At 44.1% G+C, this 12478-nt stretch overlaps 2 protein-coding genes across 4 annotated transcripts in view; one reads left to right on the plus strand and one right to left on the minus strand.

The window, feature by feature from the left end:
- Nucleotides 1–2094, minus strand: part of DBF4B (DBF4 zinc finger B) — a 37999-nt gene extending 35905 nt beyond the window's left edge. For both annotated transcript variants that reach the window (XM_021066860.1, XM_021066859.1), the window contains exon 1: nucleotides 1961–2094. The gene's annotated coding sequence lies outside the window, so the exon portion shown is untranslated. The remainder of the gene's footprint in view (nucleotides 1–1960) is intronic.
- CCDC43 (coiled-coil domain containing 43) lies at nucleotides 2107–11609 on the plus strand. Of its 2 annotated transcripts, XM_003131348.4 has the most exons (5): nucleotides 2109–2385; nucleotides 4412–4499; nucleotides 5900–6035; nucleotides 8067–8125; nucleotides 9715–11609. In XM_003131348.4, the coding sequence occupies exons 1-5, from the start codon at nucleotides 2182–2184 to the stop codon at nucleotides 9900–9902; spliced, it is 675 nt and encodes a 224-aa protein (XP_003131396.3). In that variant the 5' UTR covers nucleotides 2109–2181; the 3' UTR covers nucleotides 9903–11609. The 2 variants fall into 2 exon arrangements, with proteins under 2 accessions (XP_005668812.2, XP_003131396.3); XM_005668755.3 differs by lacking the exon at nucleotides 8067–8125 and having other exon boundaries at nucleotides 2107–2385; nucleotides 9715–9938.

The raw sequence follows: 12478 nt of genomic DNA on the forward strand, positions 1-12478 counted from the left end.
CGTCCATCCATTTATATTATCCCAACCATGATAAGGGAAGAGAATTTTCTCAAGAGGGCCTTTGCCAGGTATATAAGACCCTCCTTTTCCTTTGGTTGTTACCCACTGAGTAGCTTCTATCTGAACTCTGCTGCTCAAGTCATTCATGATTCTCTGGAGGGCCCCACACAGTTCCCTGCTGGTCTGCCCTTTTCCCTTTCCAGGCTTGCCTATAGAACCTGTTCCTCAAAAAAGTGCAAGCATCACCTCGACTAGGGAAGCCTTTGGAGATCTCCCATCTTTACAGTTTCCAAACTCCAATCCATCCAATGCAACAAGCAATGTTGTTGTTGTTGTGCTTTTTTTTTTTTTTTTTTTTTTTTTTTGGCTGAGACAGAAGTTCTCTGGCCAGGGATTGAACTCAGGCCACCATAGTGACCCAAGCCATTGCAGTGACATCGCCAGATTCTTAACATGCTGCACAAGAAAATTCCTAAGCAATGTGAACTGAATCTTCTTCCAGGCATCCTACTGCAATCTCCTCTAGACATCGAAACACTTATTGCACTATATTGTCATTATTGGTTTAAAGATGTTTATTCTCACTGAAGATCCTGTGAAGGCAGAGATTTTTGTGACACTCTTCTTTGTATTTCAATGCTTAGAAGCAATGCTATGATGTAGGTATCTAATAGATATTTAGGGAATGAAAAAGTCAGGCCAGTGACCTGCTAGCCTCTTCTACAATTCAGGGGAAACCAACTCAGGTTCTTGGGTAATTCATTTCAGCCCAGAGCCAGGTGTTTGGAGAGTTACCTGAGGCTCCACGTGCCTCTCAGGAGCACTTGCCCCTGGTTAGACTCCCTCTATGACTCTGTGTCTCATTTACCTTATCTTTACTATGTGGACAATAAAAGCATCTCCTTACAGGGTTGTTGGGAGGATTAGAAGAGATAATGACTCTCTGAGTCCCTGTCGTGGCTTAGTGGTTAAAGAACCTGACTAGCATCCATGAGGACGTGGGGTCGACCCCCGTCCTCACTCAGACGGCTAAGGATCCGACGTGGGGTCGACCCCCGTCCTCACTCAGACGGCTAAGGATCCGACATTGCCATGAACTGCAGTGTAGATAACAGACTCGGCTCAGATCCCACGTTGTTCTGGCTGTGGTGTAGGCCGGCAGCTACAGCTCCGATTCGACCCCTCGCCTGGGAACCTCCATATGCCATGGGTATGGCCCTAAAAAGCAAAAACAAAAAAAAGCAAAAAAACCCCAACAAGAGATAATGCTTCAAAAGCTCTTGGATAACGTCTGGCAATGGGTAAAGAAGGCTCAAGATATTTCCATGTGGGACTTCCCGCTGTGGTGCACCGGGATCAGCAGCATTTCTGCTGCGCTAGGACGTAGATAGGTTCTATCCCTGGCCAGGCACAGTGGGTTAAAGGATCCAGTGTGCAGCGCTACAGCTGCAGCTCGGATCTGATTCTCAGCCTGGCCAAAAAAGATAAAAAAAAAAAAGAGTGTTGAGTGACTAACTGAGTGAAAGAAATGACCCGAGGTTGCTAGTTCATTTACTGAGTACCTACTAGTGTCTGGCACCCCGATGAGCACAGCATGCTAACTGCAGAGAAAGAACCGCAGAACACTGGAGTGGCCCTAATACAGATTGCAGGGGATCGGGGAAGGTTTTCTGGAGCACGTTAGGGGAGGAGCTTAGAAAGGCGCAAGTGGCAGCAGTTGATAGCGACAGTGAATATTCCGGACACAGCCAGCTGCTTCTTTCTTGAAAGCTGTTTGGGAGGGGATGTCTGAGCGTCCCACGAGTGGCGCGAAAGGGCGGCTTGGCGAGGTGGGCTGAAGCGCCGGAATCGAAGTTGAGTTCCATTCGTGTTTAGTTATTAGCCGCGAGACTTTGGCCAAGTTCCTGAACCCCTCTGAACTTCCCCAACTGTAAAAAAAGAGTCTGTTAAGAATACTCACCTGCCAGGAGTCCTGAGAGACCACGTGACACTGCATAAGCCAAAAGGCACTCTATTTAAAAGGTACAAGATGCCCAAACGGGTCAGCACAAGTTAGCAAGCCTCCGCGCCCGGCGCACGTGGGCGTGGATTTCCTGTCGGGGCATGCGCAGTGGGCCCGCGGCGCGGCCCGTCAGGCACTGCGGTAGGCGCCCTGGGGTCTGGCAGGACCCTGGCCCCAAGATGGCGGCGCCCAGCGAAGTGGCTGCTGCTGCCTCTGGGGAGAGCGAGGAAGGGGGCAGTGGCTTTGGATCCTGGCTAGACGGACGGTTGGAGGCGCTGGGAGTGGACCAAGCCATTTACGGCGCCTACATCCTGGGGGTCCTGCAGGAGGAAGAGGAAGAAGAGAAGCTGGACGCTCTGCAGGGTATCCTCTCTGCTTTTCTGGTAAGAAGCCCTGACATATTCCTTTAGCCTCTTGCTGGCCCCTGTCAGTACTTCGTATCCCCTTTCCCCTACCCCGTGCCCCAGAGGATTAGTGGTCTCACTTGGGAGAGGGATATTCTTCTGAGCTTTGGGCCTTGGGGGAAAGGGGTTGCTCTTAATCCACGGTTTTGGGAGCCTGAAGGTTGCAGGTGCATGGAGAGGAAAGGCTTTCCCTTATTCCTGGGAACAAGGCCCTCTCTGATGCCTGTGGGTAATCTGAGTGAGTATCTTCCAAAGGCGATGAAATGTCTAAATGAGTTTTATCATAAGCATTTAACAACCAGTTTCATTCCCATTCGTTGACAATATTCAGAGGCGGGAACTAAGTGCTTTGGGATGTCTATGCCCTTTAAGAGACAGTGTTCCCGACAAAAGCCTGCAGGAAGTACCCTCTCGGTTTCCTATTTTGGAGGTAGGTGTTCAAAAAAGGTAAGTTGGGAGTTTCCGTCGTGGCTCCAGTGGTTAACGAATCCGACTGGGAACCATGAGGTTGCGGGTTTGATCCCTGGCCTTGCCCAGTGGGTTAAGGATTCCGCGTTGCCGTGAGCTATGGTGTAGGTCCCAGACGCGGCTCGGATCCTGGGTTGCTGTGGCTCTGGCGTAGGCCCGCGGCTACAGCTCGGATTCGACCCCTAGCCCGGGAACCTCCATATGCTGTGGGAGCGGCGCAAGAAATGGCAAAAAGACAAAAAAAAAAAAAAAAAAAAAAAGGCAAGTTTAGGAGTCAGAGGTCTTTTCACGCCCAGGAAGAACGGAAGGAAATATTGTACTTGATCCTTTTCTGTACTGAGAAATGTATTAATCATTGACGGGAGTAAGTGGGGGAGGAGGATAAGAGACATCAGCGTTTTAAAGAGGGGATAAACTTGGTATTTAGCGTCTTAGGAGCAGATTCAAGAATTTAGAAATGTGTGCTTTAAACTGTGTTTAATCGGTCATCACTTTACAACCTGATCATTTCTGTTGCCTTCATCTCCCACTTACACTTACTTGGTGACAGTGCATTTCATTGATTGGTCACATGGTTGAAATATAACACGGGTGCAGCTGTCCCAGGTCTTCCTGGCAAGAGCCCCCTTTTAGTTCCAGAGGCTGCTCTGGTGAGATTGACTTACAAATGGGAAAGCCTTAACACAGCCTTGTGATGCAGCTCATAAATTCAGTGGAAATTCAATACAGCGGAATAAATTCTTTTCTTCAACCCTTGCATTGTGAGTCGTAGGGGAAAAGAGTAGGAGGCAAACAATTTAAGTTAGTTTTTAAAAACTTTCCACTGAGGGAGTTCCCTTCCTGGCTCAGTGGTTAATGCATCTACAAACCATGAGGGTGTGTGTTCGATCCCTGGCCTTGCTCAGTGGGTTAAGGATCCAGCGTTGCCGTGAGCTGTCGTGTAGACCCCTAGCCTGGGAACCTCCATATGCCATCATGTGGCCCTAAAAAGCAAAAAAAAAAAAAAAAAAAGATTCAAGCATACTAAGATTAAAGTAACAGTTGGGGGTAAATAATAGTAAACAGAAGCATCTATCATCCTTCTCTTTATTCCTTCTAATTGCACTTGCACAGATTGTTTGATTGATTTATTCATCAAATTCTTATTGATGGATGACTCTCTGCGGGGCACTGCCCTAAGTAATTGGGGTACCTTGGGGAACAAAGCAGACAGAAATCCCTGCCCTCAAGGGGTTATATTCCAATAGGGAAAAACATGTTCCAATAGAAAGAGAAGGACTGACCTGAGTCGGTGGGAATCCTTTTCCCTGGAGCTTGGCAGGATGGTCTGGGTGCCTTTTGCCCAGCAGGTGTGGATGCTGTGACTCACACACAGGATTACTCCCGTGTTGGGAGCCTCAGAACAGAAACATAATCTCTATTCTATGGCTGCCAAACCCTTTCTTCTCATCACCAGCAGGGAGAGGTCTGCCCTCTGCATAGAATTTGTTCCGGTTGAGGGCTCTCAGGAAATTAATTGATCTACTTTTCCAACCAGGAAGAAGATTCCCTCCTGAACATCTGCAAGGAGATTGTGGAACGATGGTCGGAAACTCAGAATGTTACCACTAAAGTGAAAAAAGAAGGTGGGTTTTTAGGTCTAACCTCCAAAAACCTACTGTGAAGCTGTCAGGGAGAGTTTTTAGTTTTCTCCATTAGATCCTATTTTTCCGTAAGATAAATTAAAGTGGTAAACAGCCAGCAGCTTACTGTAACTTTTTAGCTGGATGTTGGTTTTCTTTTCTTTTTTTTTTAAAACTTTTTTCCACTTCAGCTGACCATGATTATCTTCATTGCACTATTTGCTTTTGCCTTTTTCATTCCCCTTTCCACTCCCCCTTGTAGAGTCGCTTGGCAGGTATAGGGTCAACTATATTTTCCCACCTTTTTCGTATTCTCATTTCATAACACAAATTATGATTGGTCTTTTGCTTTATTCAGCCAAACCCTTCACTCTTTAACATGAAAGAGAAATGGATTAATATACTCACCATTAAGATGACAAGTCAGCTGCAGAAGCTCAAAGAATAATTCCAAATTTAAATAGAATTTATTCTAAGTTATCTACAAGTTGATTTTCAGTCTTGGCTGTACGCTAGAATTGCTTGATGTATGTTTAAAAGTGCCAGTGCCTGGGCCACACCATGGACCAATTATATAAACATTTTTGGGGTAGGGCCTCAGGCATTTGCTATTTTTTAAAAAAAAGATCCCTTAGATTATTCTAATATGCAGCCAGGCATGAGAATTACTCCTTGACACCACTGCCTCCTTTCTTTGAGAATGGAAAAGTTAACAGATAATTTTATTTGAAAATAATCTAAGAATTGCACCTGACATATTTTCAACCTGGAGGAGACCAGCTTAAGTTGATGCTAGATTCTGAGAGTTCCCATCGTGGCTCAGAAGGAATGAATCTGACTAGCATCCGTGAGGACTTGGGTTCAATCCTTGGCCTTTCTCAGTGGGTTGAGGATGGGGTCGCAGACGTGGCTTGGATCCCGTGTTGCTGTCGCTGTGGCGCAGGCCAGCAGCTACAGCTCTGATTCAACTCCTAGCCTGGGAACCTTCATATGCTGTGGGTGTGGCCCTAAAAAGACAAAAAATTAAAAAAAAAAAGTTGATGCTAGAATCCTTCTTTTAGTTTCTGGGTTGAAGGGGAAGAAACTTCCATGTTTGGATACTTGATTTTCTATAGTTCTAATGTGCTTTTCACCCTTTTTTTTTTTTTTTTTTTAAAGCAGCAGAATTTCAGTACATAAAGCAAGTAAAAGCAGGGCTGCTCTGATTGAAGATGGATACGAGGCCTAAAACCCTCCTTGCCTTTCTTGCTGGCCCCCGAGGCACCTCCTTTGAACCGCAGGGCTCTAAGGAGTCAGCAGAAGCCATTGCCTTTACTTCAGGCCCCACCAGGCTGGGCTGGTGCTTCGGTGAGCGTTTCCTCTCACGTACAACCTTGTTGTCCCTCCTTTCCGCCCCCCACCAGATGAGGTCCAGGCCATCGCCACCCTCATTGAGAAGCAGGCGCAGATCGTGGTGAAGCCCAGGATGGTGTCAGAAGAGGAGAAGCAGAGGAAAGCCGCACTCCTGGCCCAGTATGCTGACGTGACAGACGAAGAGGAATATCCTTTCCGGAGCCTGGGCACCATTCCCTGAGGCTCAAGACAGAAGCGTTTGCTAGTTTGCAGTGAGCTCTGGGAAGTTGCCAGTCCCCCCGTGGAGCTTAATTTTCTCCCCTAAAGTGGCAGTGATCTATGAGGAATGATGTGTGAGGGATGATATTGGAATGGTTGATAATAGACTTACATTTTTCAAGACACAATCATTATGTCCCTAGAAACTTTGGGGCAAAACAAATAAAATGCCTAATGGACCATTTTTATTGTATTTTCAGAGAATAAGATATAGCTGTGTTTTTGTTTTGTTTCGTTTTTTTGATCGAAGTTTAGCTGATTTACGATGATGATTCTTTTTTTTGGTCTTTTTTAGGGCCGCACCTGAGGCATGTGGAGGTTCCCAGGCTAGGGGTCGAACTGGAGCTACAGCTGCCAGCCTTCACCACAGCCACAGCAATTCAGGATCTGAGCTGAGTCTGCAACCTACACCACAGCTCACGGCAGCGTCTTAAGTGGGATCCTTAACCCACTGAGCGAGGCCAGGGATGAAACCCGCCTCCTCATGGATACTAGTCATTTCCACTATGCCACAACTGGAACTCCCTGATTCTTTATAATACTTTTCTAGGTACAGTATTCTATGTATAATCAATCCATGTTTATATTTGTTCACAGTTGATAAGGAAATTGAGGCAATAAGAGGTAAGTGGGTAATTAGAGACTTTCATAGAATTAATAGCAAAACCAGGGCTAGATCCCAGATTTGAATTTGGGTTCCAAATTTAAGCATTTTCATGTGAATCTTTTTTTTTTTTTTTAATATTCCAGTGACCGTATGGTTAATAAAAACTGAAACTGAATCCCCAAAGCAGTACCAGAATAAACCTGGAATTTGAGTGGGGACTGTGTTAAGAAGGTGTTGCTTGTAGGAGCAGGTCTGGTTCCCTGAGAGTCTGACTTTTGTTTAGGGAGCGCTTAGCTTACTGAGCCTATTTGAATGGAGTGGATGTCATACCAGAAATGCCAGCTGCCTGATCACTAGGTTAGGACAGAATTCATAGGCTCTTTTGGGCCAACTTCTCTTCTGATTTTTCTTGCTAGGTTTGGCAGAGCTATGGGTCCAAGTATAAAATCTCATTTCTTGGATTAGAAAAGATCGTTTTAAGCAGTGGTTCTGGGAGTTCCCATCGTGGCGCAGTGGTTAACGAATCTGACTAGGAACCATGAGGTTGCGGGTTCGATCCCTGCCCTTGCTCAGTGGGTTAACGATCCGGCGTTGCCGTGAGCTGTGGTGTAGGTTGCAGATGTGGCTCGGATCCCGAGTTGCTGTGGCTCTGGCATAGGCTGGCAGCTACAGCTCCGATTGAACTCCTAGCCTGGGAACCTCCATATGCCGCGGGAGTGGCCCAAGAAATAGCAAAAAAAAAAAAATAAGCAGTGGTTCTCCTGAGGTTCTGATTTAGTAGATCCAGAGTAGGCCCAAGAATGTGCATTTCTCACACGTTCTCGGAGTTCGGGGAACCATACTTTTCGAACTGTTGTTGGTTTGTTTCCTTCCTTCCTTCTTCTTTTCCTTTCTTCCTTTCTTTTCCCCTTCCTCCCTCCCTCCCTTTCTCCATGCCTGCGGCATGCAGTGGTTCCCAGGCCAGGGACTGAACCTGCGCCACAGCAGCAACCTGAACCACAGCTCTGACAATGGCAGATCCTTAACTTGCTGAGCCACCAGGGAGCTCTGAGAACCACTGTTTCAGAGGTCATCTCGCCATCTCCTGGTCCCCAGGTAGTGTGGCAGTCCACTCAGACCAGCTTAAGTTTCTTTTCCGCCTCTGACAGATAAAGATCTTACAGGAGCTCTGAACTATCTTCCCCAAGTTGAGATTTCTAAAGATGACTCTCCTGAGTTTACCATCACATCCCTGACAGAGTCCTTCCATCCAGCGTGCTTTTTCCTACCCATCGGCTTATTCACTTTTTCTGGTGTTGGGTTGGGATGTGCTAACCTTTGTTTTCCATCCGACTTTCCTTAACATCACTCACGGAAGCAGATGAGAAGGATGATTCAGGTGCCTCCACGATGAACCTTGGTTCTGACAAATGTATCCTTCTCTTGTGTCCACTTCCATGTGTTTCTCCACAGAATCTTCCCGTGGGTCCGTTTTTATTTTACTGTTGTTGCTGGGGACTCCCTTTACCGCCAAGAACACGTCAGGCCGGCATTGTGAGCCCCAGTCCTAGGACAGCCCTAAAGAGTCAGGTTAGCAAGAATTTTCCCCTGAGGAAAATATGGTGACGTGAACTGTGAAGGGGTTAGTTTGGAGAAAGGATTTCTAGGGGAAAATAAGACTCTCTTCGTCCCCATACATAGCACTGGGTTTCCCAGCGCTGTGGAGAAATTAGAATAATATTGCAGTGTTGGTCTTTGTCCTCAAAGACCTTATAGTTTATTGGAAAGAGAATACAAACACTGAGTACTTTAAGCTAAAAATGTGGACAGATTGAATTGTGCTGAGGAAAGTCCCTACTAAGAGAATCACTGAGAAGCTTCAGTAATGCCGAAGGTGATGAGTATGGTGGGGAGACAATTTATTTTAAAGCACTAAAGCAGGAAAAAAATTATGTTTTAAGAGTAAAGAGGAGCTTGTCTGGTAGTAACAGGTTTTGATTCATAAGAAATGAAGGGTAGAATTTTGCACTAGGTATTTTAATAACTGGTTAGATTTCTTTAGTACATGATTTTCACTTAAGCTGTAGTGTTTAGGAAAAAAAAGCAAATTGATAAAAGTTTAGTAAGGTTAAAGAACTTAATTATTTCTTTCGAGCATTTTAATAATGCCAAGTACATAAAAATTTTGCCATTTACATTAATTTTCTAGTCATTAAAACTAGCCTAGATGCTCCAACAGTATTCTGCCAGTGAATACTTATTCTAGAATGAAATTTCATTTTCATAAAATATTTAATATTCAGATTTAGATAAGTCTGAATGAGAGTCTTTTTTTTTTTTTTTTTGTCTTTTTGCCATTTCTTGGGCCGCTCCCGCGGCATATGGAGGTTCCCAGGCTAGGGGTCCAATCGGAGCTGTAGCCACCGGCCTACACCACAGCCACAGCAACGCAGGATCCGAGCTGTGTCTGCAACCCACACCACAGCTCATGGCAACGCCGGATCCTTAACCCACTGAGCAAGGCCAGGGATCGAACCTGCAAGCTCATGGTTCCTAGTCGGATTCGTTAACCACTGCGCCACAACGGGAACTCCTCTTATTTTTATTTTATGTTTTTATGGCCACATCTGTGGCATATGGAAGTTCCCGGGGTAGGGGTCAAATTGCAGCTGCAGCTGCTGACCTATGCCACAGCCATGGCAACCTGGGATCTTTAACCCACTGAGCAAGGCCAGGGATCGAACCTGTGTCCTCATGGAGGGAGTCTATGCCAGGTTCTTAACCCACTGAGCCACAAGGAACTCTAGGATTTTTATTCTCAGGTTTAGTTTTAAACTTTAGTTAGGGTAATTTTAGGATTTCCTGGTAGACAAAAGATAAACATAAGAGTTTTTTTAAGACCAGAGATAGGTAGAGAGTATTCAAGACTCTGCATGTAGAGAGACGACAGCAAGAATGAGGAAAGAGAGCGGTAGCTGAGACCTGTGTGACCTCAGCCGTCATCCCTTAACTCACCTCTAGCTCTCTTCCGAAACACCAATGTGGAAGACGTTCTCAATGCCCGAAAACTGGAGCGGGACTCGCTTCGGGATGAGTCCCAAAGGAAGAAGGAGCAGGACAAGCTGCAGAGGGAGAGGGACAAACTAGCCAAGCAGGAGCGCAAGGAAAAGGAGAAGAAAAGGACACAAAGAGGGGAGCGAAAGCGATAACCTTGGTCCACTCTTTCTCCTCGTGGACTTGGTCAAAGGGAGAACTGGTTGTGCACGTGTGTATTTAAGAGAAATGAGAGAACATCGCAAAGTGGTTTCCCAAGGCATCTCCCCTTTTGTTTACATGGTGAAGAGGAAAGTCACAAACACTTCTAATTATAAAATGTGCCATGTCTCTGTGGTGTGGTAATCAGATTATTGTAGTTGATGTCTGTACCAAAGATCTGGAATGTGGGCAACTTTTGTATTTTAACACTGAAGCCCTGTACTCCTTTTGCCCACTTTAAAAAGTCTTCCCTGGGAATTCCCATTGTGGCGCAGCGGAAATGAATCCAACTAGGAACCATGAGGTGGCAGGTTCGATCCCTGGCCTCGCTCAGTGGGTTGGGGATCCGGTGTTGCCGTGAGCTGTGGTGTAGGTTGCAGATGGGGCTCAGGTCTGGCATTGCTGTGTCTCTGTCGTAGGCCAGCCGCTGTCGCTCCGACTGGACCCCTAGCCTGGGAACTTCTATATGCCATGGGTGTGGCCCTAAAAAGACAAAAAAAAAAAAAAAAGTTTTCCCTCACATTGGATAAACAGGAATATTCAGAAAGCTGAAGGTTTTTATCCTGAAGGAGCAGAATCATGACCACTCCCTCCCTGAGATGAAATCTAGGAGTGTTGATTGCTTTGGAAGTAGTGTTCACCCCTAAATGTATTGTTTTATGGCTGAAATAGGAAGCTAAGGAAGAGCCCTACCTGGATCAGATTTTATGTCACATGGCAACAAATAAGGAAGATGAAATTATTTAGTGGATGTCCTACATTTGAGGTTTTTGTTTTTTTTTTTTTTTTTTTTTTTTTTTTTAAATAAAGTTTCAGCCTATGGTAGGAAACAAAGTGTCTTTTAAATAGAGGTAGTTATATATTTTTTCCTTATCTAGGCTGTGATTTTAAAGAAGGATGTGTCAGTATTGACTAAAGATATTACTGTTAGCTAGATTCATTTTTATAATCATGAATCCTCTTGAGTGCTAGTAGAGATTTTAATCCTGATCTGCCCTGAAACATATGCGTATAAAGACCTGATAATTACAGGTTTAGAAACCCTTTTAAGGAAGAAACACTGGAAATCTCTGCTAACACAAAGATATTTAAAGGTGTACATAGTAGGTGCTCAACAAATTTATTGAATGAGCGAGTGAATGGAAAAAACTGCTTGGGAGAGTCCAAAGTGAGCAGGAATTCTCCATTTCTACTTTTGTCACAAGCCACATTTGGTTGTAAATAGGCCTTTTTCTACTTCCAGGCAGCAGACTGTCAAGAAGCCTGAAGAGAGCAATTTCTCTGACAAGACAGAGTAGCTACTTTTTACCAGGGGTGGGCAATGCGTTGGCAACCAAATTTGGCCTAGTCTGTTTGGTATGGTGCAAGCTAACAATGGACTTTACATTTTTAAAGGGTTGTAAAAGAATATGTGACAGAGACCTTATGTGACCTATAAAGCCTAAAATATTTACTACCTGGCTCTTTGGAGATAATGTTTGCTGACCTCTGTTTTATACCATTACCTATGAGATTAACAAAAATTTTTACCTTTTTGCAGAAGGTAAAAAGCATGGTGAAGGAGAAGATGTGTCACTTTTCTACACTCCTAGAACCGTGGCATTGCAAAAGTTTTTAAAAATAACCACCTTTTTAGAAAATAAACTATTTAAATCACTGTCTTCTGATTTGTTCTGATGCCTTCCAGCTGGAAGGGAATTCTGTGTGGATAGGAATGTGTTGAATTTTACTTATGTTTTGATTAGTCCAATAATCTTTTCTGCTAGTAGAGCATCTTCCTGGAGTAAATTTTCTGCCTCAGTTTTCCTTTCTGTTAGGTTGGATATTAGGAGATCAGCCAGTAAACTGGCTTTGAAGTCTGAAGTACTGTTGTAGTTTTAGTTTTATATGTGTCAGTGGCAATAGGCTGTGGCTATAACTAGCATATGAGAGCAAGCCTGTTTTAATAACCCTTATTTTAGATTTTTGGTTTGTTCTCACCTGGATTTTGGTCTTTGAAGCAGAGTCAAATTATGTCTATAGACCCTTGAAGGGTACTGGTTTCAATTTGTCCTAATAGTAGGCAACTCTTTTTTCTGGGACTCTCATATAGGTTATAGTTAAGTGTACACTTGAACCAATGTTTAAATAGAAAAAAAGGATCAGCTCATTAGGCTTTGAGTAAGGTTATCCACTTAACTCAGGTTCATGTCTAAAATTCAATACTGCAAAAGGCAAATTTTAAACAACCACGTTTTCTATAGTATGATTAACATTTTAGGCCAAGTTTGAGATTTCAGTCATAACCATTCCAATCTTCTAAAACTTAATATACCAGATTATTCAAGTGGGAAAGAAACTGATTTAATTCAAGGTATATAATTTTCAACCACCTTTATGTAAATTACTTTTTCTATTTAAAAAATTGAGTATGCCAAATTCTTTTGGATTAGAAGTGATGGGAGCATCAGTTTTGTATTTCACTGTAAATTTGATATAAATTTTATAACATTTTCATAGGTTGTTATTCAGAAGTACAATACATAAGAAC

The sequence above is a fragment of the Sus scrofa genome, chromosome 12 (assembly GCF_000003025.6).
Source record: "Sus scrofa isolate TJ Tabasco breed Duroc chromosome 12, Sscrofa11.1, whole genome shotgun sequence".
Classification (NCBI taxonomy): domain Eukaryota; kingdom Metazoa; phylum Chordata; class Mammalia; order Artiodactyla; family Suidae; genus Sus; species Sus scrofa.

Excerpts from the sequence above, each read along its gene's own strand:
- CCDC43 (XM_003131348.4), top strand. The coding sequence starts at position 2,182 with ATGGCGGCGCCCAGCGAAGTGGCTGCTGCTGCCTCTGGGGAGAGCGAG. Across the intron at positions 2,386-4,411 it reads GTATCCTCTCTGCTTTTCTG|GAAGAAGATTCCCTCCTGAA; the intron begins GTAAGAAGCCCT and ends TTTTCCAACCAG. Across the intron at positions 6,036-8,066 it reads GACGTGACAGACGAAGAGGA|GGAAGCAGATGAGAAGGATG; the intron begins ATATCCTTTCCG and ends AACATCACTCAC.